Source organism: Crocodylus porosus, unplaced genomic scaffold, assembly GCF_001723895.1.
Source record: "Crocodylus porosus isolate Cpor-Errol unplaced genomic scaffold, CroPor_comp1, whole genome shotgun sequence".
NCBI classification, from domain to species: Eukaryota; Metazoa; Chordata; order Crocodylia; family Crocodylidae; genus Crocodylus; species Crocodylus porosus.
In genome coordinates this window covers 11,265,430-11,288,556 of record NW_017728943.1, presented here as the reverse complement: position 1 = coordinate 11,288,556, position 23,127 = coordinate 11,265,430, and the positions used below count along the sequence as shown (strand labels likewise).

Below are 23,127 nucleotides of genomic sequence, written 5' to 3'. Positions count from 1 at the left end.
CTTCTGTGAACAACAGAAGGGTTAGATTGGGGTGCGGGGAGGAGAGGGAGAAATGGTAGGGGCTCCTATCCACTCTGCATATTAGAATCTCCTCCTCCTGTGAATCAGTGTGTTGTCAAGCATGGGGTTCATGTTCTGTGTACTAGTCTGGACCCTGGATTCTCAGTCTCGGACTCCAGCTGTATGGGGAAAGGTGCCCCATTTGAGATGTAAAGGAGAAGAGCTTGTTTCTGTCTTTTACCTAGTGGCTGTTGACTCTCTCTTTTTTTGGCTGATCCAGTTACCAGAGGACCTACAACTACCAGGAGGTGAGTCGGACCCTCTGCCCAACAGAGCCCACACCGGACACTGGCCCCTTGGAGCAGGTCATCTTTGTTGATGTGGCTTCCATGGCCCCGTCTCCTATCAAGTATGAGCTGCTGGTCACCAGGCTCAAGAACTTCCAGCTCTTGTAAGTAGTGTGAGAGAGGTGGTTGTGTGATGCAGGCTGTCCGGGGACTGGACAGCTCCCAGTCATACACCGATGCACACAGGTCCAGTGCCTGGTGTTGCGCTTTGCCCAGCCTAGAAGATGAAACAGGGCTCTATGACCCTCTACAGACATGTCCCTTGCTGCTTTGCTGGGCAGTACAAAAGAGAAAGGCCCATAGCAGCATAGCTTAGTGTGACTCACAGCTGCATGGCATTTCAGACTCTTTACTAAAGCCATGTTCTCAAGGGAGGGGGGATCCTTTCAAGGGAGGGAGGCACTGTACCTCAGGGAGCTGTCACCTGGATCGTGACGCCTTAGCTGCCATCCTCTGGTCACATTCAGATACATAGTGCCAGGTGAGGATAGAGAAATGCATCCCTCAGAAGGGAAGTGCAGTCTTCCTTGTGGTGATGGCAGGGCTGGCACTGGGAGCCACCCCACTGTATTGTTGCTGTGGACTAGGAAGAATTGGACCGACCATTTCCGCTTATCTTCAAGAAACCCCCAAGTAAGCTCCTCTTCTTGCATCTGTCCTGAGGACCATAAGTGAATCTTTTTTCTTCACCAGCCAGTGAGGCAGGCTCCCTGGGGCATGGTAGCCCCTTCACTGGGCAGCCTTTAACAGGAACAAGCTCCTTGTCTGTTTTTTGTGCACCTCTCAACTAAGGGCAACAAAGGGCTGCTACACCAGGGCAGGCCACTGGTCCTCCTGGCCCAGCATCCAAGCTCCAGCACTGGCCACCTTTCATTCTGAGTAAGGTGAAACCTACCTATGAAGCACCTAGAATGCAATACAGTGCTTCTTGGGTGGCTGTAAAGGGTGGGCAGGGGACGCCCACCCTGACAGCTGCTTTAAGCAGCTCAGGCTTTGAGGCATGATGTCTGCTTCCCTCTGCTGGAGCCTGATCATAATGTTCTTTACTCCTTTTTTCTGATCTTGTCACCTCTGGCTCAGTGTCCTCTGGAGAGTGCTATGCTGTATTTCTTCTTAGGTTTCAATCTGGATTGGCTGTTGTGATGCTTGAGGATGGGGGTTGGGTAGAGCTTGCCATGAGGACTGTGCTTGCCTGCTGTTCCTCCATAGATATGTAGGGCCAGATTGCTTGCCGTGGTCTATGCACAGAGGGGATTTGCTTCCCATATGGAACAATTGGGTCAACTCCTTCTGCAACAGGGGCGCCTGTACCTTTCCACACACACAGATTTTTGTTGGCATGGGGGGTGTGTGACATGGGGCAGCCAGGATGGTCTAAATGGGAAAAATGCCTATTGCTCTCTTTAGCACCCATGGGGACAGCTAGAAGTGATGTCAGCTTTTTGTTGAGTCAGACTGCCTGTAGCTTTTCCACCCTGGGAACCTGTGAAACAATAGACCTGATGGGGTTGTGCTGTCTGGGTGTTGACAGGGAGCCACAGGGGACTCAGACGTGACACTGGGAGGCAGTGTGCATGATCTTGTGCCCCATGGCTTTAGGAGATCTGTGGAGTTGTGGACCTTGGCCCTTCCTGTCCTCTGCAGTGGGGCTAGCAGAAAAGGGCTCTGGCTACACTGCACAGGAAGAAGAGGACAATCCTGTTGGCTTCATAAGAGTAGTTGGATCCCCTGCAGATTTGTGTCCTGGAGTTGCCAACTTCTGAGAAGCTTTTGGTGAGACGGTTCTCTCTGCTTGAGCTTCCAGGGCTAGGTGTTTGAGAGATCTCGTAGAGTGAGCCTCTGTGCCCTGCCCTGTGCTCCCCTCTAGCTGACCACATTTTGCCCTGTGTGTGCACACTCACTTCTACCCCTGTCTGATGGTTTTGACTCTCTCCCATTGTTTAAATCCCATAGAATGACTAAAAAGGAGGAGTGGCCCATCCTAGAAACACACATACACCCCACTGGTCTGGTTGCTTGAAATGTTCCCAAAGGCAGCGCTACAGGAGTGTTGAATTGGTGATTGTGCCGGCCTTGCTTCTATGAGTGTTAGGGAGCCTTCACCTTACCTATTTTTCTCCTTTCCAGGACAGACAAAGCCTTCAACTTCACTGCCAGCCCTTCTCAGCCGCAGGTAAGCAGGAGTCTTTCATGCTGTCTCCTACATTGGTCTTTTCACCAGCAAATGAGTACAGATGTGATCCTAGCAGAAAAGAGGGCAAAAACCTCTGTGAGCAAGTCTGTTTCCCTTTCAGGATGAAGAGCTTTCCCCTGTTTTTGGCATCTTTGTGGGCCGAGAAAGAGGTACTAATGCAAAGCCTCTGCTTCTCACAGAGTGTCTTTGGCACCTTATAAAAGATGTTAAAAGCAGAGGCATAGCAAGGGCATCTCTGTGCCCTGAGCAGTCACAGTGCTGATGGCAGTGGTGTAGCCAGCTGCCACTGCAGCGGCAGCCTTTTTTGTGCCCTCCCCCTCTTATTTTCCAAAGGCAGTGTCCAGGCCTACCGCCCTGTGATCACCCTTACTCAGAAACTTTCCTTCAGTAGTCTGGGCAATCTGTTAGGAGTGGCAAGTGCCTATGTCCGAATTGCTGATTCTCTGAACCAGCATCGAATCTTCAGATTCGGATTTGGCCAAATCGAATTGGGGACAGTGATCCGAATCAATTAATCGAATCACTGTCCCTGATTCAGGCTGAATCCAAATTGAATAGGGCCCGCTTTGCACACCCCTACTTTATAGCTAAGCATTACTCCATTTCATCTCTTTTTGGTAGTTCTGCCCTACCTCTTAGGTCAAAGTTGTCTTTACTGCCAGGCATCCCAGTCTGCCTGATTCTGCTGTCAAGTTTCTTACATTGACATCTGTTTATGGTAGGAACACAAGGATGATGATGTTTATTGATGTTTATGATGACGTTTTTGCCTTAGGCAAAATTCATGAGAGCCAGTGGGAGCCTTTCCATTGAACTTAGAGGGGTTTAGATCAGGGTTTGATGCCATTGCAGTCTATCATCTATCACAGCGAATGATATATTAGGTTGTTGATTTTAGTTGTGGTTGGAATGGTCAGAACACAGCTTAATAATAGGAAGCCCACCCTTTTTTGGGTAAATAATGGTTGAACATTTCATTAAGCAATTCTCTTTTAATATCTAGAGCCAGAGAAAAAGAAACCAAAACGAAGAAGGAAATAAATTTGAAAACAAAAACATTCAGTTATCTCAACTCCATTCCTGACCATCCTCTATTTTCCAGATGTTCAGAAAAAAATATAATGTATAGCAAATGAGAGAGAAGATTTCTTGGGTTAAAAGTGTGTGTGTGTGTGTTGGGGGAGGAAGGGGGTATACTTATAGGGAAAAGGTTTTAACTTTTTATTTAAAAAAAAATCAAACAATTATTTGAGTGCTGACATACAATAATCTTAACACATCTCTTTGGAAGGAAGCTCTAGAGAAGAATCTTTCATATTTAATGTTTAGGTAACACTGGTCTCAGCCCCATAAAAATGTTCTTCCTTTTCAGTGTTTTTGCTAATTTTCTCTTTGGTTTTAGAGCTCATTGTTTGAGTAAGCAGGAAGATGAATGGCTAAAAGATCTTTGCTCAGTAGAAATGCAGCAGTGCTCTGAAGATGCCAGCGCTCATGAGCGAGGACCACTGTAAAAAAATAAATAATTTTTTTAACATTTTTGAAACTCTCTGAAACAGTTGCATGCAAAAAATGAACCATTTTAACCTGGGCAGAATTGAATGAACATTACTGCCAGAGGCAGGTGACTCTGTCTGCGCTCATTTTTGAAACCCATTGTGTACTGGTGTGGGGTTGGGGGTTTTTAGTGCCTCCAGAACTAGCTGAAATGCTGATGGCTGGCAGAGGGCCTGAGTAGATATGATAATCCTGAGGACTCCCATTACCTATTCAAGTTGGTAAGAATTGTGAGCTCCTTACACCTCAGGATTGGGCCCTAGATTAAGAGAACAGGTATTTTCACTTACAGATTTTACTTTGTCCCAGATATGTGCTCTCCTAGAGGTACCCCAGACTCTTGCACAGCACAACGGCTACCTTTGCATTACATTATCTCTGTTCCAGGGACTGATATGGCCCTAGGTACAAATTAAAGCGTGCTCTAAAGGTACATCTACTCTGTGCAGTGCTGTATAGAGCTCCCTGAGTTTGGCCTGAGCATGTTTGCTTGAATACCAATGCAGTCTCAGCTCATCAGCGCACAACTCAGCTTGGGCAAATTTTCCCTGCTGAAAATGTACCTGTGAGCAGCTTCATGCGACCTTAGCTACATGGCTTCTGGTGCCCACACCATATCATTGGGAGCTAGCTTGGGGCTCTCTCCACACTATGCAGTGCAGATGTACCTTTATTAATGGCAGTCTTGCTTGCCTACCACTAGATTACTGTTCAGCCAGTAACTGGAGCACTGAGCACTTTGGCCCCCAGCCCAGCTGCTGTATGTTGCCATGCTAGGTTCTGTGCACGAGGGTGAGAACTGAGTGGTGTGTGTTAAGGTCTAGAGCTGGAATATGGTGCAGTTGTTCATTTCACAGTGAACTGTTCATGTTTGTAGCAGTGGGGGCAGAAGGAAAGATCTCTAGTGGAAAATAACAAACTTGGAGAAATTCTGGTTTGGTTCTGCCCAAAACTTAAAGTCCTAGAGGGGAGAAGATATTTGCCTGGCTCCTGAGGTAGGAAGGAATGCTCTTATTCCTTACAAAGGACTGTGAAGTACAGAGAGTCTCCCAGAGTCTGGCAAATTCCTTCTCTGAAGTAGGGAGCTGAGAAGCCTGAGAGCCCCAGCCCAGGTTGCATGTCTCAGGGCGTTCACTCTCCTTGCTGGATGTCCTGAAGCTGCCAGACTTCTAGGCTCCCTGGTGTAGCACTAAGATCGAAGACATTCAGAGTCCCTACTTGTGCAAGTGCTCCCAGAGCTGCTTTGATCCCTGCAGTGACCCTTGTTCCCCAACTCTGAGGGAGTTGGCCTGAACTGAAATTCATCATGTCCTTGGCCATGGGGCTGCTGGCAAGTCTCAAGCCAGGGCGCCTGAGCTCCCTGGAGCCTGTCTGATTTTTCCATGAAATATTTTGGTATGAACAGACTGGCATTTTCTCACCTACAAAGAAAAAAATCATTTCAGTCAGCTTCTAATTGTAGTAGCCAGTTTCTAATGGGTTATCACTGCTCCCCCCCTTACTCTTTGGCCACATTTAAATGACTTTTTTAGGGCCAGAAAAAGGTGCTTCTCTGACTCCTGGGGCTGCTCTGAGCCCTGGAGGTGATGGGAGAGAGACCCCCCTGCCCTCTAATTCATGGGACTTTGTTCTTTTCTCAGTATTTCCTGTACAAGTTCCCTCAAGATGTGGATTCTGTCGTCATCAAAGTGGTATCGGAGACCGTCTACCCCTGCTCTGTGGTGTCTGTTCAGGATATTGTAGTAAGTTGGGGATGGGAAAAGCCTTTCAGCCTGCAACAGCAAGGGATCAGGGCATGGTAGTCTACCTACCTGGATCCCAACATGCGAGACCATGAACCCAGTCAAGAGGGAAGCCTCGAGGAGTTTGCACTGTAGAGGAACAGCCTAGGGGCAGGGGAGGGGAATGAGGGCCCTGTGGAAGGAAGGAGAAAGGCCAACATGCTGTGATCTCAGGTGGCTTTTCTGTGAAGGTTAGTTAGGAAGAAACAGTTTTCTCATCCAGCCTTGTAATAGTGAGCTATTGGGGACAATGCTCCCCTCTTTCACCTGCTGGTGAGTGAGGTCAGTGGTACTGCCTTCTATTTTACAAATAGGTAATTGGGGGCACAGAGATAACAGGACCTTCCCCAGTCACCCAGCAGGTCAGTCCTGGTACTGGGAATGGGCAGCAGAAATACGTGTTCATGTTTTCTGCTTCGACTTAACCCTTCCCTCCCCCTTCCACAGTTCTTCCTATGAAGTCCCTTCTCTTCCTCACTCTCTGTCAGTGGTTGTTGGTCCTTCCCCCTTTGTGTCATGGCTACTTCCCCTTGGCTGTCGCTTGGCAGTGAGAAGCAGCAGGCTGAGCCACCTGTTTTTCCAAGGCAGTCCTGACAGGCACTGGGAGGTTGGGGAGCAGTGAGAAAGAGAGGTAAAGGAGGCTTTGGCTGCTCTCTGAGAAATCCTGAGGGGAGCTGGAACAGCCAGAAGGAGAAGATGGAGTGGGGATCTCAATCCCTGCATGTGGCCCTGCATTTCAGGGTCCAGCTGGGGCAAACAGGTGTTTGTACAAAATGGGGAAGTGAGGAGATGTGGGGGCTGGAGCTGGGGGGGAAATAAGGAAAAATGTTGGATTGCACATAACAGATTCCTTCTACCTGTTGTCTTGCTGCAGTGCACCCTGAGCCACAGGCAGCGTAAGTGGCTTGGCTGCTTCCCCCACCTCAGGATTAGGCTGATTTAGTTTAGGACTTTGGAGGTCAGTGAAGTGCTGGTCATGGCTGAGGTGCTTAGAGCAGCTTCTCCAGGCCCTGCATGAACACTTAGTGCTGGGGCTGCTGCCCTAGTGATTACAGGCAGAGCCCTTCCACTACTCTCCATGAAGTCCTGGTGGGTTTGTGACAGGTAGTACCATGAAGCTCTTAAGAAGAATGTGGCTTCTGTTGGTTTTCTGAGTTTGGGGAAGCTTGGCCAGACTATCTGGTGGCAAAGCAAGTCTGCTTTTTCTCACGGCTCCCTACAAAATTCATTGGATTTTCTTGTTGTTTATGTCTGTTTTAGTGCCCAGTGTATGATCTGGACCACAACGTGGAGTTTAACGGTGTTTATCAGTCCATGACAAAGCAAGCAGCCATCACTATCCAGGTGAGACTCCCACCCCAGCATCCCAGTGCTCTTTTTCAATGACTCCCTCTCTGTGTGTACGCTGTGGATCTAGAATTTTGAAAAGGGGGGTGCAGATAGAGTGAGGCGCATTGTCACATATGCAATACCACATGGTTTTTCTTGAGTTAAAAAACACTAAAAGCTTTACTAATATGCTAGGTACCTAGGGTTGTGTTTTTCAGTTTAAGATTGAAACAAAAACAAATATAACTTCATTGGAATGAGTTGGGAGCAATCTGCAAGGCTGTGAAATAGAAGCTTCATTACCAGGAGCAGCTAACAGACAGCAGGATTGCAAAACACAGGATAGCTTGATTGGTGGAAAATCAAGGCCATTAAAAAGGAGGAAGGGTCATTAACACCTGTGGGTTGAAGAGTTTAGAAGGAATCAGGTAGATTGTAATGAATCATGAAGTCAAGTGATTCCCTCAGAGATGCTTGACTAGAAATGCCGCTGTCACTGCCATTGCCATTGCCAGGCAGTTGGTTTTAAACTTTGGGTAGAACAGGAATCAAAGGACCCAGTAGACCCCCACTGGGTACTGCCCTGGGCAGGCCCACCTCCAACGTCAAAGGGGGAAGCCATCTGAGGGAGAGAGAGAGAGAAAGTGACTTGCCTCAAGCTACGCAACAGGGTAGTGTCAGGGCTAGTTATAGAGCATGGGAGGTGATCCAAGTCCTTTTTTTGCTTTAATTTACCCAGCTCAGGGTATCTTCCCAGAGAAAAGGCTTGGGGAGCTCCAGCCAGCTGCATACTGCCTCAGCCCTAAAAACTGAAACCCTTTACAATCCTAGCAAGCATATGGAAAAGTTGTCCATGACACTGCATGGGCTGTGCTTGTCCCATGGGTTAAGCAGGCCCAGAGGTCTCAAAACATCTCTCCCCAGAATTTCTCATAGTACTGACTCACTTACAGACTGTTTTAAAATATTTGCTGTGCTTGTTCCTGTCGTGAGATGCTGGGATTTCTGTTAAAAATTGGAACGTGCCCAACTATATAAGATGGAGACAGGGCTGAAAATGAAGTTCCCAAGCCTGCATTTAGGAATCTGTGTTAGGAGCCTGATTCCTAGTAGAGCTGAATCCCCAGCCACTCCTGGTGGGACATGCTGGTTCCGCTGGGTGCTTTGCATATGGGGAAGGCAGGATCCAGACGCTGGTTCTGATTCCAAAGTAGTATGCTAGGGGCCCCATGCAGGATGCCTGGCTTTGGACAATCCTTTGCTGTCCGTTTGGAAGGAGCTCTGGCTATTTCTCTGGAGAACAGCAGGCCTTTCATTCCAGTAGCAGAGTGCTCTTCTGTCTGAGTCACTGATTAGATCTTGTATTACACTGAGGGCATGCAGGTATCCAGTGTGACTGCACATTTTAGTCCAGTGTGACGTGGGTGCTCCAGGTGAACGTGCCCAGCAGGGATAATTACACCTGTGGTAGCATGTGAACAGTCTGCTTGGAGAAGTAATGTGCACTAGTGAGCTCAGGACAGGGACTGGAGTCGGGGCCCTTGTCTCTAGACCAGGGTGCTCAACCTCCAGCCCATGGACCAGGTGTTGCTCACAGAGCCATTACATCTGGCCTCCAGGGCTCCCTACTGGTTAGAAAATTTGTTGGCAGGAGAGTGGTGGCAATTAATACAGCCACCCTTCCCCTGCCCAATTCCCAAACCCCAAGCCTTGAGTGGGCATTGGGAGCTCAGCCAGGCCAGGCTTCCACCTCTTCCCACATTGGGCCAGGCCATGCTCCCTTCCCTCCCATTGGGGCTCGGCCCTGCCCCTTTCCCTCCATGGGGCTAAGTTGGGGCCTAGCCATGCCCCTATCCCCCACAGGGGTTGGCCATGCCCCTTCCCTGCTTGCTGATGAACTGGTCACTGCCAGACTGGCTCACCAGGCAAGAAGTTTGAATATTGCTGGTCTAGACTAGCCCTGCTGCTCTTAACTGAGGTTCAAACAGCTCTTTGAGGGATTAGGACGTTAAGGGCACAGTTCGGTGTTGGATCAGGAAATCTCTGTTGGTGCAGCTGGGATTGATTCACCAGTGACTTTCTTACAGTTAGGCAGCCACATGGTGCAGATGCTTCTCTTTGCTTCAGCATCACTTAAGCTCAACTGAATTACATAAAGCATGCCCCCAGACAGCCTCAGGCCTGCACAAGTGCATCTATGCAGTGGTTCTGCACATGCAAAAGAGGATGCAGTCAATTCAGTGCAGCTTGTTCAGTCCAGTTCAGACCTTTATAGCTGCCTTAACTTGGATGCAGAAGTAGCTGCCTTGTCCTTCCTCCTAAGGTTTTCTTTGTTTTGTTTTCATGCAGAAGAAGGACTTCACAGGTGAGCAGTTCTTTGTGGTGTTTGTCATAAAGCCAGAAGACTATGCCTGCGGGGGCTCTGTGCCTTCCACCATCCAGGGTAAGATATATTGGGGGCTTTAAGTTGGTGCTTTAGCTCAAGGCTTCTCACAGGTTGAATGGTGGGCCTATTAGTGGATCTAAAATTTTGAAAAGAGGGATGCAGGTGGTGTGGTGTGTGCAATGTCACCTAACACAATGCATTTTTCTTCAGGCCATTGAAACTAAAAGCTTTACTAATATGTTAGGGGCCCAGGGCTGTGTTATCCAGTTTAAGATCAAAGCAAAAACAAATATAACTTTATGGGACTGTACACTGATTTGCTAGGTTATATATTTCAAAGGCACAGCAAGCTAAGCCAAAATAGTCAAAAGATACTTTTGTTTGTCCTGTAGTTGTCATCAGTTAAATGTACATCTCTTATTCAGATTTGTAAAGCAAAACCTAACCTTCCTGAGCATCGTGATAGTGATCCAACACTTCACCGTCAATCGTGTCCACCCCAAGTTAATGTTCATCTAAGTTTAACATTACCATACCTGAGTTAAGATTTTTAGTTAGAACTAAAACCATCTGTATAATAAATGAGAAATACTACCAGGCATGGCTAACAGAAAGCAGAATTGCAAAAGAAAGGATAATATGATGAATAGAACATCAAGATCATTAAGAAGGGGGGAAGGTTGGTAACACCTGTGGAGTGAAGAGATTAGCAATAATCAGGTACGTTATAATGAGCCATGAAATCAGCTGACTCTGTCAGCACTGTCTGAATAGAAATGCTGCTGCCTCTCCCAGGCAGTTTGTTCTAAAATTTGGGTGGAGCAAGAATCAAAGCAGGGGTGTGTGAAACTGCATCAATGCTCCGTTCCCCCAGATCAGCTGCTGTACCATAGGATGTTATTTGTGGCCCTCAGGTGAAATGATAGTGTTGTATATCAAAGGGAGCCACATTAAAGAAGCATCACAGAGATGAGAGATGATTAGGGACCTGAGAAAAAACACAAATAAAGTCCCAAGCAGAACAAAATTTGGCTCTGCCTGGAGCTTCCTGCAAACCCTATTGAGTGGGTCTAGGAGTTGCGCCTGTGCAGGGGAGTAGGCCTATCCCCAGAGCTGAGATGATGACTAGGAAGCCCATGACCAGTAATGACGAGAATGATTTGCTCTGTACATGAAAGGACAATATCATTCCCAAAAGACCTCAGTAATGTTTCCAGTGGATGGGAGAACCCTACTTGTCCCAATATGGCATTGCTCTGCCAGTGCCTATGAGAGCCTTGGAGAGGATCTGCAGATGGGCAAATTGAGTTGATTATTATTTTAATGCCAGCAGTGTGCCTGGTGCTGTATACAATGCTTCTCTAAGGGCAAACTGTAGCCCACTCTGAGAGAAGAAATAGGATGTGCAGAGGGCAAAGGGAGGTGGGGGCAGTAGCGAGGACCTACTTTTCCTGATGATTATCATAGGTGTCCTTCTGGCAGGCACCTAGAAAGGAGGTGGATGCAGAATGGGGATCTGAATATTGAGAGTATGGCAGTTGGCATGGGGTGCAGAAAGAGGGGGAGGGCGGGAAAAGGCTGTAGGGTGAGAGTGGGAGAAGGAAATGAACATCAGGGGCACCAGTTTGCAAGCCCTGGGGAGGAGAGAGCTGAGACCCAGATAATAGAGTACTAAGTGGTGTGCAGAGTTTTGAGGCATTTTAAATGTCATACCATGAGCAGGAGGAAGCCAGTGGAAGCACAAAGAGAGGTCTAGCAGGGCCTGAGAAACTGAGAAGGTGGTCTTGGAGGAAGTGTCAAAGAGAGGCTCCAGCCAAGCTGGTTACAGCTCCATCCTCTCCTCCAGTGCCATCCTCCCACTTGCAGGAAGAGGGGTCCCTGTCTTATAGCTCTTTCCCAGAGGCAACGAGGGCTATGGGACCAGAGGAAGCAGTGGTCACTTGAGGGAGGCCAGGAGCGAGTGCTGTGTGGGAGAGGCCTTGCCAGGGTGACAGGAGATGGGGGCAGTGATAAAGGACCTTCATGTTGGAGAGAGCCCTCTGGGAGCTGTGCTCAGCTAGGGAAAGTCCAGGGAGAAGGCTTGTTGGAAGAAGAGGTGGCTTAACCAGGGTTAGAGGTGGCCAAGGGCCGTGGTGGGACCTCTGTGTGAAAGACAAAGCCCTTTGGGGTGACCATGGGGAGGAAAGGAGCTGGTTTTGACAGTGAAGTGTTGGATGCACTGTCAAGGTGCCAGATGGGAGGAGGGTGTAGTGTAGAGGTGGGTTTGTGGAGAAGGGGAGCCAGGTCTTATGAGAACAGGAGGACAGAGAAATGAGGAGGAGACTCACAGTGACAACAGGGTGGAGAGACAGTGCACAGCTTATGTGTGTTGTGCACAGACTGTAGCTGATGGGAGTGGTAATGAACATGGAGGGGAGGAGATGTGTCCTGGACACAGGCATCCTCTGCATTCCCCACTTTGGGTTAAACAGGATCTGTGAATGTTTTCTGATGTATTTACATGGCCCAAGCTCCTGGCTGTGCTCCTAAGCCCTGTGCCACCATGGAAGGTACGAATTGTTCAGATAGGCAGGGTGCCCAGCTACACTAGCAGAAAGCTAGCCAGTCAGAAATAATGACAATCAATTCAGCCTCAAGTCTGCAGTTCCAGGAGACCCATCTCTTATTCAGACTAATTGGAGAACATGCTCCTTTTTGTTACTTCCACCTCAGCCTCTGGGTGCAGCCCAGCACCCTGATAACATTCCTGTTTGGGAAAGCATAACATACCCTAATGGTCGCTCTGTCTCAGCCTCTTCAGTCTGGAAGTACCTATGTGCATCTTGCAAGAGGTGACCAAACACCCAGGAGAGCTGCTAGCTAACAGTCAAGCAGGGAAGCATTTGTCTTCATGGAGATCCACAGCTCAGTCCAGACCAGTGTTTTTTTTGTCCTTAGCGTGACACAAAAATTCCTCACGGAGAGAGAGGTCAGGCTGACGCCAGCAGTCTGCTTGGATTCCCCAGGCTTTCCCCACCAAGGGCAGGGCTGCTGGGTAACTGCATATTGTAGCACCTTGCGTTTCCCTGCAGTTCTTTTCCTTGTGCAGCTCCTCTCATGTTGCCATTCAGGTGAGAAGAAGTGACCAGCGCATAGTGGAGAGTGGCAACTAAGTGACCCAGCACTGCAGAATGATCCCAGTGGGCTGATCTCAGGGAGAGGCAGGGTTGGCTTACACTTTGGTCTCAGCCAGTCAAAACCCTTATTAGGAGCATAGTAAAGGTCCAAGCAGAGCTTTCTAGAGGAAAGATGTAGGTGGTGGGTAGAGCAAGAGACTGTTCTAGTCAGGCCTGTGGCTTCACCGCACACTCTTTTATTGACCCCACCAGGATTTTAGCTTCACTTACTTGGAAATGAGGATGTGAGAGAATGATGCTGGCTCTGGCCATTGAATGAGGCCTGGGGTAGTTAACTGAGTGCACCTTCCTTCTTACAGACAAGGGCAACCACACCTGGAACCTGCAAAGGACCAAGCACCTTCAAGTGACCATCGTGCCCTCCATTCCAGGTGAGTACATGGGATTGTGGGAGCACCTGGAGCTGCTCCAGCATTCACTTCCCTGGGCAGGAAACATTCCAGGAGCCCTGGGGAAGGTAGGGAACTCTCATCTGCACTGCAGCCCCAGAGAGAGACACAGATAGCAACTGTGTAGGACTTCCAGCTTCAGGAATGGGGGAGCAGGCTGTCTGGGCAGGGGAGGTGCTCGCATCTTCTGCAAGGAGGGGGCCGGGGGGCAGGAGCACTGGGCATGGAAGAGCCAGTCAGCAGGAGGTGCTGCAGGGAATGAGGTCAAGGGCAGTCGCGGGAAGGGAGCTGTGTATTTATTTTTTTCCCCCTGGTACATGACTGCCCACCTGTCCTCTTCCCTCAGAGTCTGTCTATGTGCAGGCCATGCTTTTCAGCTTCCTGAGCTTCCTCTCTTTCTACGTGGGTGCACTGATGGTTGCCTGTATGCACTATGTCAGGTAAGTAGGCTGTCTTGACAGTGGCGGCATTTGGGCTGAGTTTCCATTTCTCCTTAATTGTTAGGATCCAGGAAATCCAGGGCAGAGACCTCCAGACTCTGAGGCACCAAGGTGCAGGTCAGGCCAGGCATTACTTCAACCCGATTGCCTGGCTTCCTGATCCTCTTCTGTCCTCTGATTCCTTCACTGTTGGTGGCCTTGGCAGCTGCAGGCTGTGGTCTGGCCTGTATCCCCATCCATCCTGCCCCAGACTGCATGCCCCTGTGTCCTGCAAGGGTGAGCAGGGCAGCAGGAAGCCTGTCATTGTCTCCAAGGAGCTCCCAGCAGTGAGACTCCCCCTGTGCCTGTTCTCTCAGGAGTATAGTTCATCTAAAGGCATCATGCTTATTAGGCAGGACTATGCAAGGGTCCTCATGGTGTCTGCAGAAGCAGACTCTCTGTTCCAGGCCATAGGGGCTTAGCAGTGAGTTGTGCATATTTTGGCATATGCACAGGGGTGAGTTGCACCCTCCTCTCCAGTACTGGGGGTTGGTCACAGTCAGAGAACTCGGGGCAAAAGATGTGGCCTGTCCATTTCTGTGCACTGTCTCCTTTTCACCAGCCTGATAAGGCAGTGCTTTTGTAGTTATGCAAATGGATGTTGGTGTGTTCATTTCCCAGAGTGTGGCAAGCTTGGCAGCTGAAGGCCATCAGCTAGATTCTCCCAGCTCTCAGGACCAAATGGCATGAATTGCCCAGACTGGATTATGTCACTGGTCATGCTTTTGGCTGTGGCTAGCTGATGTATCAGAGGAAATGTCAGAGGAAATGGAATCACCTGCCCCTAGTTTCTCTGTCTCATGATGCTGTGCTGGGGGCAGAAATGTAGTTGGTAGGGAATCAGGCTATTCTCAGCTTAGTGCTGAACATCTGGCATTTGTCTTTTGAAGGGCTGTACAGTGCTGGCCTTTGGCTTTTGAGATGCTGCAACCTGTAATGGCTGGTGATTGGAAATGGGGTCAATGGGAAGGGCTGGCTGAGTTTTTAGGATATTGTCTGTACTTGTTTCCAGGGCTCAGAGCAAGACGTCAGCTGAGAGGTACAGCACCGATGATGGTAAGCCCCTGGGGACTCCCAGCCAGACAGGACAAAGGGCACAGCCAATTTTGTTTAGTCCCTTTTGTCCCATTTGCCTTGAGTCTGTTTCAACCTGCTTTCTCCTCTGTCTCTCCCAGGGTCTTATTATTCTTAAGGGTGAATACTGGAATTGGCAACAGATGCTGAAATTCTCAGTTTAAGTGAGCTCCCCCTGTCTGCTCCTACCCTGACTCAGTTTGGGGGAAGCAGTTTGAGGGAAGGCTTTTCAAACACTGGGCTCCACAGGAAGTGCGTGGATGTTGTGGATGGGGGGATGGTTATCAGGTGCTCCACTGCATTTTGTTTCACAGATTTACATAATTAAAATGCACCAGGTAGAGAGGAATGCCCTTAACCCCAAGGCTGAGTCACCTGGTCTTTTTTGAACTGGTATTTTTAGTGGTTTATACCAGTCCCAGGCAGATGTCTTGCATGCTGGGATTCTCCCTGCCTGAGCTGACCTTGGGGCGAGCTCTCTTCAATGGTGGGGTTGAGGATATAAGTGAGTAGATGACTGACTGGTTCAGCCCAGTGGTGTTTGCATTATGTATTGGACACTGGGTCCAATGTGCTTTCTGCTGCACTTATGCTACAGTTTTCTTCTGGAAAAGAACTGCATTGTAGGCATCACCAGAGGGGGAGAGGGAGGCTTGGGAAGGCTGGGGGCAGGTGGGTAGTTTGGGTTTCTGGCTCCTGGGGAGGTATGGGAGGCTGTTTTGAAAGCTGAGTGTCTGGGAAGCAGGGGAAGCCTTAGGTCTCTTTCGGCTCCCCTCTCAAGTGTAGCTTAAATTTGGGCAGTGGAAGGAGCTTGAATTACTTGTCTCCCCTCCCCTTCTCTCTTTCCCCCCGACAAGCCTGACTCTCCCCTACCCTAACACATTTCTGATGGATTACACCACAAATGCAGCTGGATGTTTCACAGCAAAGCAATCAGCAATGAACCATTTTGCAATTTGGCATTGCCAGGGCTCAGTGCTGAGACTCACGTTAGATGAGCGGGGGTGATTCACTGTTCACAGTTGCTATTTTGGGCTCTCTGCCTGCCTTGCTGCATTACACAGGCTCTTATCACGCCTGGAAGGTTTTCTTCATGCCTGTCAGGGGAGGAGATAATGTGCAGGACAGTGACTGTTCCCAGGGCCCAAGGCATGTGGGATGGGCAGTGTGAGAGGGCACAGAGTTGGAGGTGTGGTGGTAGTCACTACCAGTGAGAGTGCCATCACCCAGGTGGAGTTCAGGCAGTCAGAGCAGAATCTGACTTGGGCTCCGGAGGCTGCTGAAAGGGCTAAGGAGCCATCTGCTGAGTGCAAGAAGCCAGGGCCTCAGTGGGGTGACAGGATAGCTCCCATAAAGGTGGATCCTGGAGAAATGTTTGCTTGTGCTTCCTGTGGTGGAGGCAGTGTCTTCGAAGCACCTGGGGTGCTCTAGATGTGCAGATGCTGAGTTCCCTCAGGGAAGCTGATACCTAAGCACTGGGGCAGGAGGGGAGAGGCATCTGCATTGCCTGCAGCACTGCTGCTGGAGCCAGGGTACACAGATATTGCATGTGGCCCACAGCTGGAGGGCATATGGCTGGCTCCCAGGGAGCTGGATTGAGGAAGGGTCCCACACCTCTCTGCCCTCCCAGCGAGAGGTTTTCTCCTCCTGCCCTCTCCCTGCTCCTAAGTTGCCCTCCTCTGCCTGCCTATCTTGACCTCCCCTGTCTTGTTTCCTTCTGTTTCCTAGACTGCCCTCTGTACTGCTGTCTTCTTTCTTCCCCAGCTGGCCATACAGCCCCTTATGCCTCTGTGCCACTCTGTTCCCCTCTTCTCTCCTCTGGACTGCAGGAGTTTGCCAGGCCAGGAGCTGCTCCATCCTGAGTGCCGTTGCTCCCTGGGATGTACGATTAATTGAACTCTGCACAGGGTGGTACAAGTGTCTGATGTTACGATCTGTACCTCCTGAAACAGCCTGTCCCTCCCTCCCATTTCCCCATGGCCTTGTCCAGACACTCCCCACCTCCTGCCTGCTCTACAGCCTCCCTCCCCACTGGACTTTCCCTCCATTCTGTTTTGCTCTTCTGCCCACAGGGCACCCTCCTCTTATTGTCCTCCCCTCCTTGCCCATTCATCTTCCCTCTGCACCCCTTGTCCCCTTTCCTGAGTGAGCCACCCACCCCTTTTTCCTCACCCCCAAATATCCTGCAGCTCCTATCTGCCCACTCCCCCAGTACCCTTTCTCTCCATGTCCTGCCTCCAAGCTGTTTGCTATACTTGTGGGCCCTGCCTTTTCAGTGCCCTATGGCACAGTAGCAGAGCTGAGGGAACCTGTGGCTCAGTTCTGTGGTGTGCCACACCCAGCAAAGCAAATGATGAGTCACAGGGCAGACTGACACCTGAGGGGCTGACTGATGCATACTCTAGGTAGGAACCAGGGCTGAAAGTGGGAGGGGAGCCTATGGCCTAGCCTGCCCTGGGGTGCTCAGTGTTACTGGTTTCTCTTCCTCATGGTGGCTCATGCTTTGGTCTTTTATCACAAAGTCCTTCACACCCCTCTCCTGAATTACCAGTAATGACCATACATTAGATATGGAGCTTGGTAGTGCGGAGTGGCATGAGTACTCATGAACAAACACACACACAGAGACACACAGGCACACACGAAATTAGTGACTGTACATTAGATAGGGAGGTTGGTAGTGCAAAGAGTGTGTGTGTACACACACACGCACACCCCCGTCCTCTCTTCTGAATGACTATACATTAGACCAGAAGATAGGTAGCACAAAGCAAGGTCTGAACCTAGAGCAGAGCAACTCCATGCCATGGGGAGAGGGAGAGGCTGAGGCATGCTCTGCTCCAGATGGAAGGGGACACAAGAAAGGAGCAAGAACCATAAAATATGTCTCATCCAAGAGCAGTGAAAACAACTGCCCATCTGCAGCCCAGGTTGGGTGAGGGAAGGGAGCATGAATATGGCAGCTTCATTGTGGGTAGTAGGCCACTTCCTTGTTTCCCTTGCAGGATCTGGGACCATGGCTGCATCACGTCCTATCACAGCAGGCACGCCTGAGGGAAGCAGCTACGGTGCTATTGGTATGGAGCATGCTGGATTTGGGCACTGAGAACTGGGCAAAGGAGCTGATGTATTTTCACAGAGGCTGAAGCCAGATCCCCTCCCTCTGTTGAACCAGGGTGTCTAAGCCATTCCTTAGTCACTCCTGTATCGAGCCCAGTGCCTGGGTCAATCCAGGGCATTTTGGTCCTTGGGAAACTAAACTGCAGAGTGTGGGAGAGGCTTGGTGCCAGGAATTGATGTTGCTCAGATGTTGCCAGCAGGGGAGCTGCATCACATCCCATGCTGTAGAACAGTTACTTTTAACCTGTGGTCCGCGGATCCCTGTGGGGTCTAAGGGGTCCGCGAAAGATGACTGTGATCAATCAAAAGTATGTGAATACCCACACTCAGAATTCAATGGGGTCTGCACCTCCATTCGCAATTTTTAGGGGTCTCCAAATGAAAAAAGGTTGAAAACCACTGGCTTAGAGTGAGATCCTTCCAGCCTGACTGGAGTTGATGTGATAAAGGAGGTGGGAGGAAATTCTTCCTGACTCCAGCCCAACCATCGGTCTGCCCCTGAGCAAGATACCCCTGCTAGCCCCGAGGGGAGGTTTTCTGTGCAGTGTGCCCAAGGTCCCTGCAGTGGTGAAAAGATGAGGAGAGGGAGGCCTCTGTGATCCTAGCAAGTGAACTACACCTACATTACAGAATAAGGTGAAGCCCAAGGTCCTTGCCAGCCTAGAGAAAAATTCCTGCCTGGACCCAAAGTTAGTGTTCAGTCTACTCCTGGAAGCATGAGCAAGTTGCATTAGCTACGTGGAAGACCCCAGGATTTGTCTCTTCTCAGGGGTCTCTGGCATGGACACAGGGCCTGTGTAACCCCCACTTCAGTATACAGAGGAAGGCAGAGTGCAGGCTTAAGGGCAGCAGGGACCCAAGCTTCTTTCTTCCTAAGCACTGTTTCCCTTGTTTCCTTGCCACTGTCAGGTCCGTGGGAGCTGTATTGTGTGGCTGCTCCTGCTGGGCCAGTCCTTGTTGCCATAGAAGGACCATTGCTAAGCTCTGCAAAGCCCAGGCCTGCTAAGGGCATGCTCCACTCTAGACCTCCCACTTCTCACTGCTAAAGGACTAAAACAGTGTCCTGGGTCTTCTGCATGGCAGCTTGGACTGGGCCAAGGCATTCAGCCCAAGGGGGTTGAATGGATGTGGAAGAGACAGTGACTGTATTTTCTTGCAGCAGAGTGTGGTATGTTTAAGCCATGCTTATGGTGCAACAATTACCTCAGCCTAGGCCTGCAGGGAGGGGTGTGCTCTGCTCTATAAATGCCACTGATTTCCTGACAGGATGTGACGTGCAGAATTTTCAGTGGGCTGCAGAGGGATTTGGACCCAAGGCTGGGAACTGGGGTAGGGTCAGAGACTCAGGCTTTCACACAGACTATCTGACCCTTGTCTGGGATCATCCTGGATCCATTCAGACATTTGAGCAATAAAGAAGGGCCCCTTAAGATCCTCTTATGGTGAGTGAGAGGCCTTTCCCTGCTGTCTTCTGCTTCCTCATCCCCCCATCAGCTTGCCCCATCCATGCCCTGCATGAGTCTGCATATAGGGTGTGGATGGGGCTGAGACAAGCCAACTGAAGATGGTGTGTGGGACCATCCATGTCCCCATCTGCTTCAGGGAATCTCCTTAGGTCAGGGGGGTGAAGCAAGGCATGCATCTAATTTTGCCCTGTTATTAGCGAGAGAGAGAGAGAAGGAAGATGCTAGGGAGAGCAGGGGCAGCTCCATGAGTGTGTACATGAGGTCCTTAGAAAGGACATTCTTATCCCAGAGAGCAGGAGTGATGAGTTCCCCCAGCAGGAGCTCTGGATGTGGTAGATGCTTTCATGTTCCTCCCTTTCAGCCTTAACAGAAACCTTTTGTCCTTTGTCTCCAGATGAGTCGAGCTCCAGTGGTGGCCGGCAGATGTCTTCCCCGGAGCATGGGCTCCGGCGTGGTTCTGACACAGATAGCTCTGTGGAAGAGGAGAGCGACTTTGACACCATGCCAGAAATTGAGAGTGATAAGAACGTCATTCGCACCAAGGTACTGTGGGCACTGCCTTCTGGTCCCATGTGCTGTGTGGAGCGGGGTGGAGGTATCAGGGCCAGGACTCTGGTGATTCACTGTCTTTGCTGTTCTTTAAAGGACAGATTAATTGTGTTTTATGTAATAAAGATTCAGATTGACACTTCACAGTCTTCCCAAGCCCAGGATATTCCCTGAGTGCTTTGTGGAAAAGGTGCTGCTTAAGTGAGATTGGACAATTCAGTCCAGAGACAAGAGCAAAGGGGGAAGTGCACCAGGAGGGCTGGAAAAGCACCTAGATGAGATGGCAGGAAGCGGGTGAAGGATGGCTACTTAAGAGTCCAAAAAGACACCAGTGAAAAGAGCAGAGAAGACAAGGAGCAAAGTGACCGATACATAAAATCTCTGCTCTGAGCTGTCAGCCTGTGGGAGGTGCCTTCTCTTCTCACCTCTGACCCCACCTCCCAAGCTTGCTATGGGGAAAGTCAGATGTTTCTCAGTTCACCCCAGATGCAGTGTTAAGAGTGTGCCCATTGTCATGCAAGGGGAAGCTAGATCCATTGTCTTTCTCCACATGAGGGTGTGCTGGAATATTATCCTGCTAGGAAGTAATTTGGTTTTGTCTCCTCATTGCCAGAGAAAGCCTTGGGCTTTTATCAGGAAAGGTCTTTTGCTTGCTTCCTCAGTGAATCAAAGTGACACCGTCCTGAAAGGGTTTACTTTTAGCCCTCAACCTGTATTGCTACAGCCCATCCGCAGTTCCCGAAAGTTTCCTTTTCACTCATGACTTCTCTCTTCCTCTCTCTTTCCCATACTATACGGGATTGCAGATGTTTCTCTATCTGTCAGACTTGTCCAGGAAGGACCGACGAATTGTCAGCAAAAAGTACAAGATTTATTTCTGGTGAGTAAAGGGGAGGTGGGCAGTACCACAGTCCCTCCTTTGCGGAGTCTTTCCCTTTCCACCCTTAAGTGTGGCTCCCAAATCCCACTCTTGAAGGCCCACTTAGAGCCTTTTTGGGCCCTGTTTTAATGCCCAGAGTCCTGTTCACCCTGGCTTAGACAGGTTTGTGTGGTGTGCCTGAGCCAGTGCCCACATTTTCATTCTCTCAACACTGCTTTGTACCATCTGAAGGCAAGGGCAAGAGAGGCTGTTTGGGAAGTCCTGGGGACCATTTGTCTGGGCCTTGTTGCATCTTATCAAAATTTACCTGCTTGTAACATAATTGTCAGGGGAACAAGTGACTGACGCTTGGGCCTGGCAGCTCCACAGTGCCTGACTTTTCACCACCCCCTACTCACACCTGTCCCTAAACTTGTATACTTTCCTTAAAGGGCTGGAGCTGGGGAGAGGTCAGCTGAACAGCAACAAGGGAGCTGGATTTATGAAAGAGCTGCGTGGATATTTCAATATTAAGGGACAAATATGAAACACTTCTGTCCAGCTGTAGGCAGCTTCTGCCTCGGGGGCTGGCTTCAGTACAGAAAGGAGATGGTGAAGGACTCCTGGTGAAGGTTGAGGGGAAGGGGGCTTGTACCCTTGAGTTCATGGGCAGATGCACCCAATGCCAGGTGAAAGCCCCCTATTTCACTTCTAGAGGTCTCCATTTTCCTTCACGTTGCTAGCCCCATTTTGCAAATGGGAGCTGATTCAAAGGGGATACTCCCTTATTCAGGAAGGCACTGAAGGTGAAGCAGGCCAAAGAACCCAGGAGTTCTACCTCCCCATGTGCATCTGGGCCCCATGATGCTCTCCTGGCTGTGAGAGTAGTTTGGGAGGCAGGCTGGAAAGAGCCCCAGTGGAGGCCTGGGGTGTGAGCTGGCTGGGTTGCTATAGATGATGGCTGTGTTCTTGCCCTCCACAGGAACATCATCACCATTGCTGTGTTCTACGCTCTGCCTGTGGTCCAGCTGGTCATCACCTACCAGACGGTGAGTGGTTCTGTCTGTACCCTTAGCCTGGTCATCTGCTTCTCCTTCCTAAATGCCTCTTGGGGTCATGTGGTACCAAGATAGCAGAAGCAGTGCAGGTGACCACAGGCTTCAGCAGCATGCCCAAGGGCTGAATGATTTCCAAGCCACATGGTGCTTTCTGTATCTGCCCAACTCTTGCCCCTAAACCCAGCAGTCACCACCATGAACTGTGGAGAAGACAGGGCTGGAAGTGACACACTCGGATCTGCTGCTGTCTGCACCGAGTGGTGAACTCAGCCGTTCTCCCAACCTGTCCAGCATGTGGCTCTGGCTTCCCATCTACAGCCTGTTGGTTTGCTATGAGGGAGACTGGGATTCTTCTAATCCCTGAACCAGTTCTTGTTTCTGTCTGTCCTGGCTGGGGCTCTCTGTTATCTTATGTAGCCCCTTTAGCCCTCACATTTAAGAGCCTCCTAGCCTCCTGAAGGTTTTTGTGCATTTGTGTTCATGCATCCGCGTATAAGTGTGTGCGCATGTGGAGTATTGTGGAGAGACTGGTGAGATGTGTGTGTGTTGCATTTTGCTTTGAAGACACTGTGGATCTGCCACTAGGCATGAGCTCCTGGTTCAGGGGCGAGCCTCTGGAAAAATTCAGCCCTTTTCCACACGTGAGTCATGCACATGAAACAGTTTCCTTGTTTCAGTGCACAGGGCTCAGCAGTGAGCATGTCTTCTCTGCGGTGTGCTTTGTCGCACTCTTTCTTGTGTTGGCCTCTAGGCTGTGACTCCTGTTATGACTGTACCTATTTCCAAAGTGTTAGGCCCTAAACTTGCCCATCTCCTGGCTCAACCCTGTAATCTGGGTAAAGACAGACCAATACAGACACACCAGCATTTCATACTGGGAGCCAGCAGAAACCTTAGCCATGGGCTGGTTGCTAGAGCAGGAGGGGACAGAAGCATGTGGGCAGCTCCTTCAGAAACAAAGTGACACCTCCTGTGTCTCAGCCCAGGCCTATTGAACTGCGTACCCAGTGCTTCTATTTAACAGGCATGTGCCTTGCAGGGCAGGAAGGGTTTTGGAGAGCTAGGTAGCGCATTCTGACCCCGTGGTCAAAGGAGTTTTAGTTTGTTGCACCCCAAATCATTTAAGGCACATTACGCTGCTGAATTTCCTACAGTGGCTGGAATTAATGCGCAATATACCACCGAGGCTTGCAAACACTGACACCATTAAAGCAGTTCAAAAGCATTTAGTCCATTTGAAAGTGTCATGCTCAGACGCCTCACATTTCATCTACACATGGCCTCTGTCTCTAGCCTCTTCCCAGGTATTCCAGTCTCTCACCCCTTACAGGTTCTACTTTGAAATGTATATAGTTTCATAGTAGCT

General features: G+C 49.8%; 1 protein-coding gene across 1 annotated transcript in view; it reads left to right on the top strand.

Annotated features, from left to right (window-relative positions):
• SIDT1 (SID1 transmembrane family member 1) overlaps positions 1-23,127 on the top strand; it is a 58,289-nt gene that overhangs the window by 33,849 nt on the left and 1,313 nt on the right. The window contains exons 3-14 of the mRNA XM_019548534.1: positions 281-451; positions 2,475-2,520; positions 5,736-5,837; positions 7,137-7,220; positions 9,555-9,648; positions 13,067-13,138; positions 13,503-13,596; positions 14,648-14,691; positions 17,715-17,786; positions 19,690-19,838; positions 20,651-20,724; positions 21,686-21,824. Coding sequence (XP_019404079.1) covers positions 390-451; positions 2,475-2,520; positions 5,736-5,837; positions 7,137-7,220; positions 9,555-9,648; positions 13,067-13,138; positions 13,503-13,596; positions 14,648-14,691; positions 17,715-17,786; positions 19,690-19,838; positions 20,651-20,724; positions 21,686-21,824 — 1,032 coding nt within the window. The 5' untranslated portion in view covers positions 281-389. The remainder of the gene's footprint in view (positions 1-280; positions 452-2,474; positions 2,521-5,735; positions 5,838-7,136; positions 7,221-9,554; positions 9,649-13,066; positions 13,139-13,502; positions 13,597-14,647; positions 14,692-17,714; positions 17,787-19,689; positions 19,839-20,650; positions 20,725-21,685; positions 21,825-23,127) is intronic.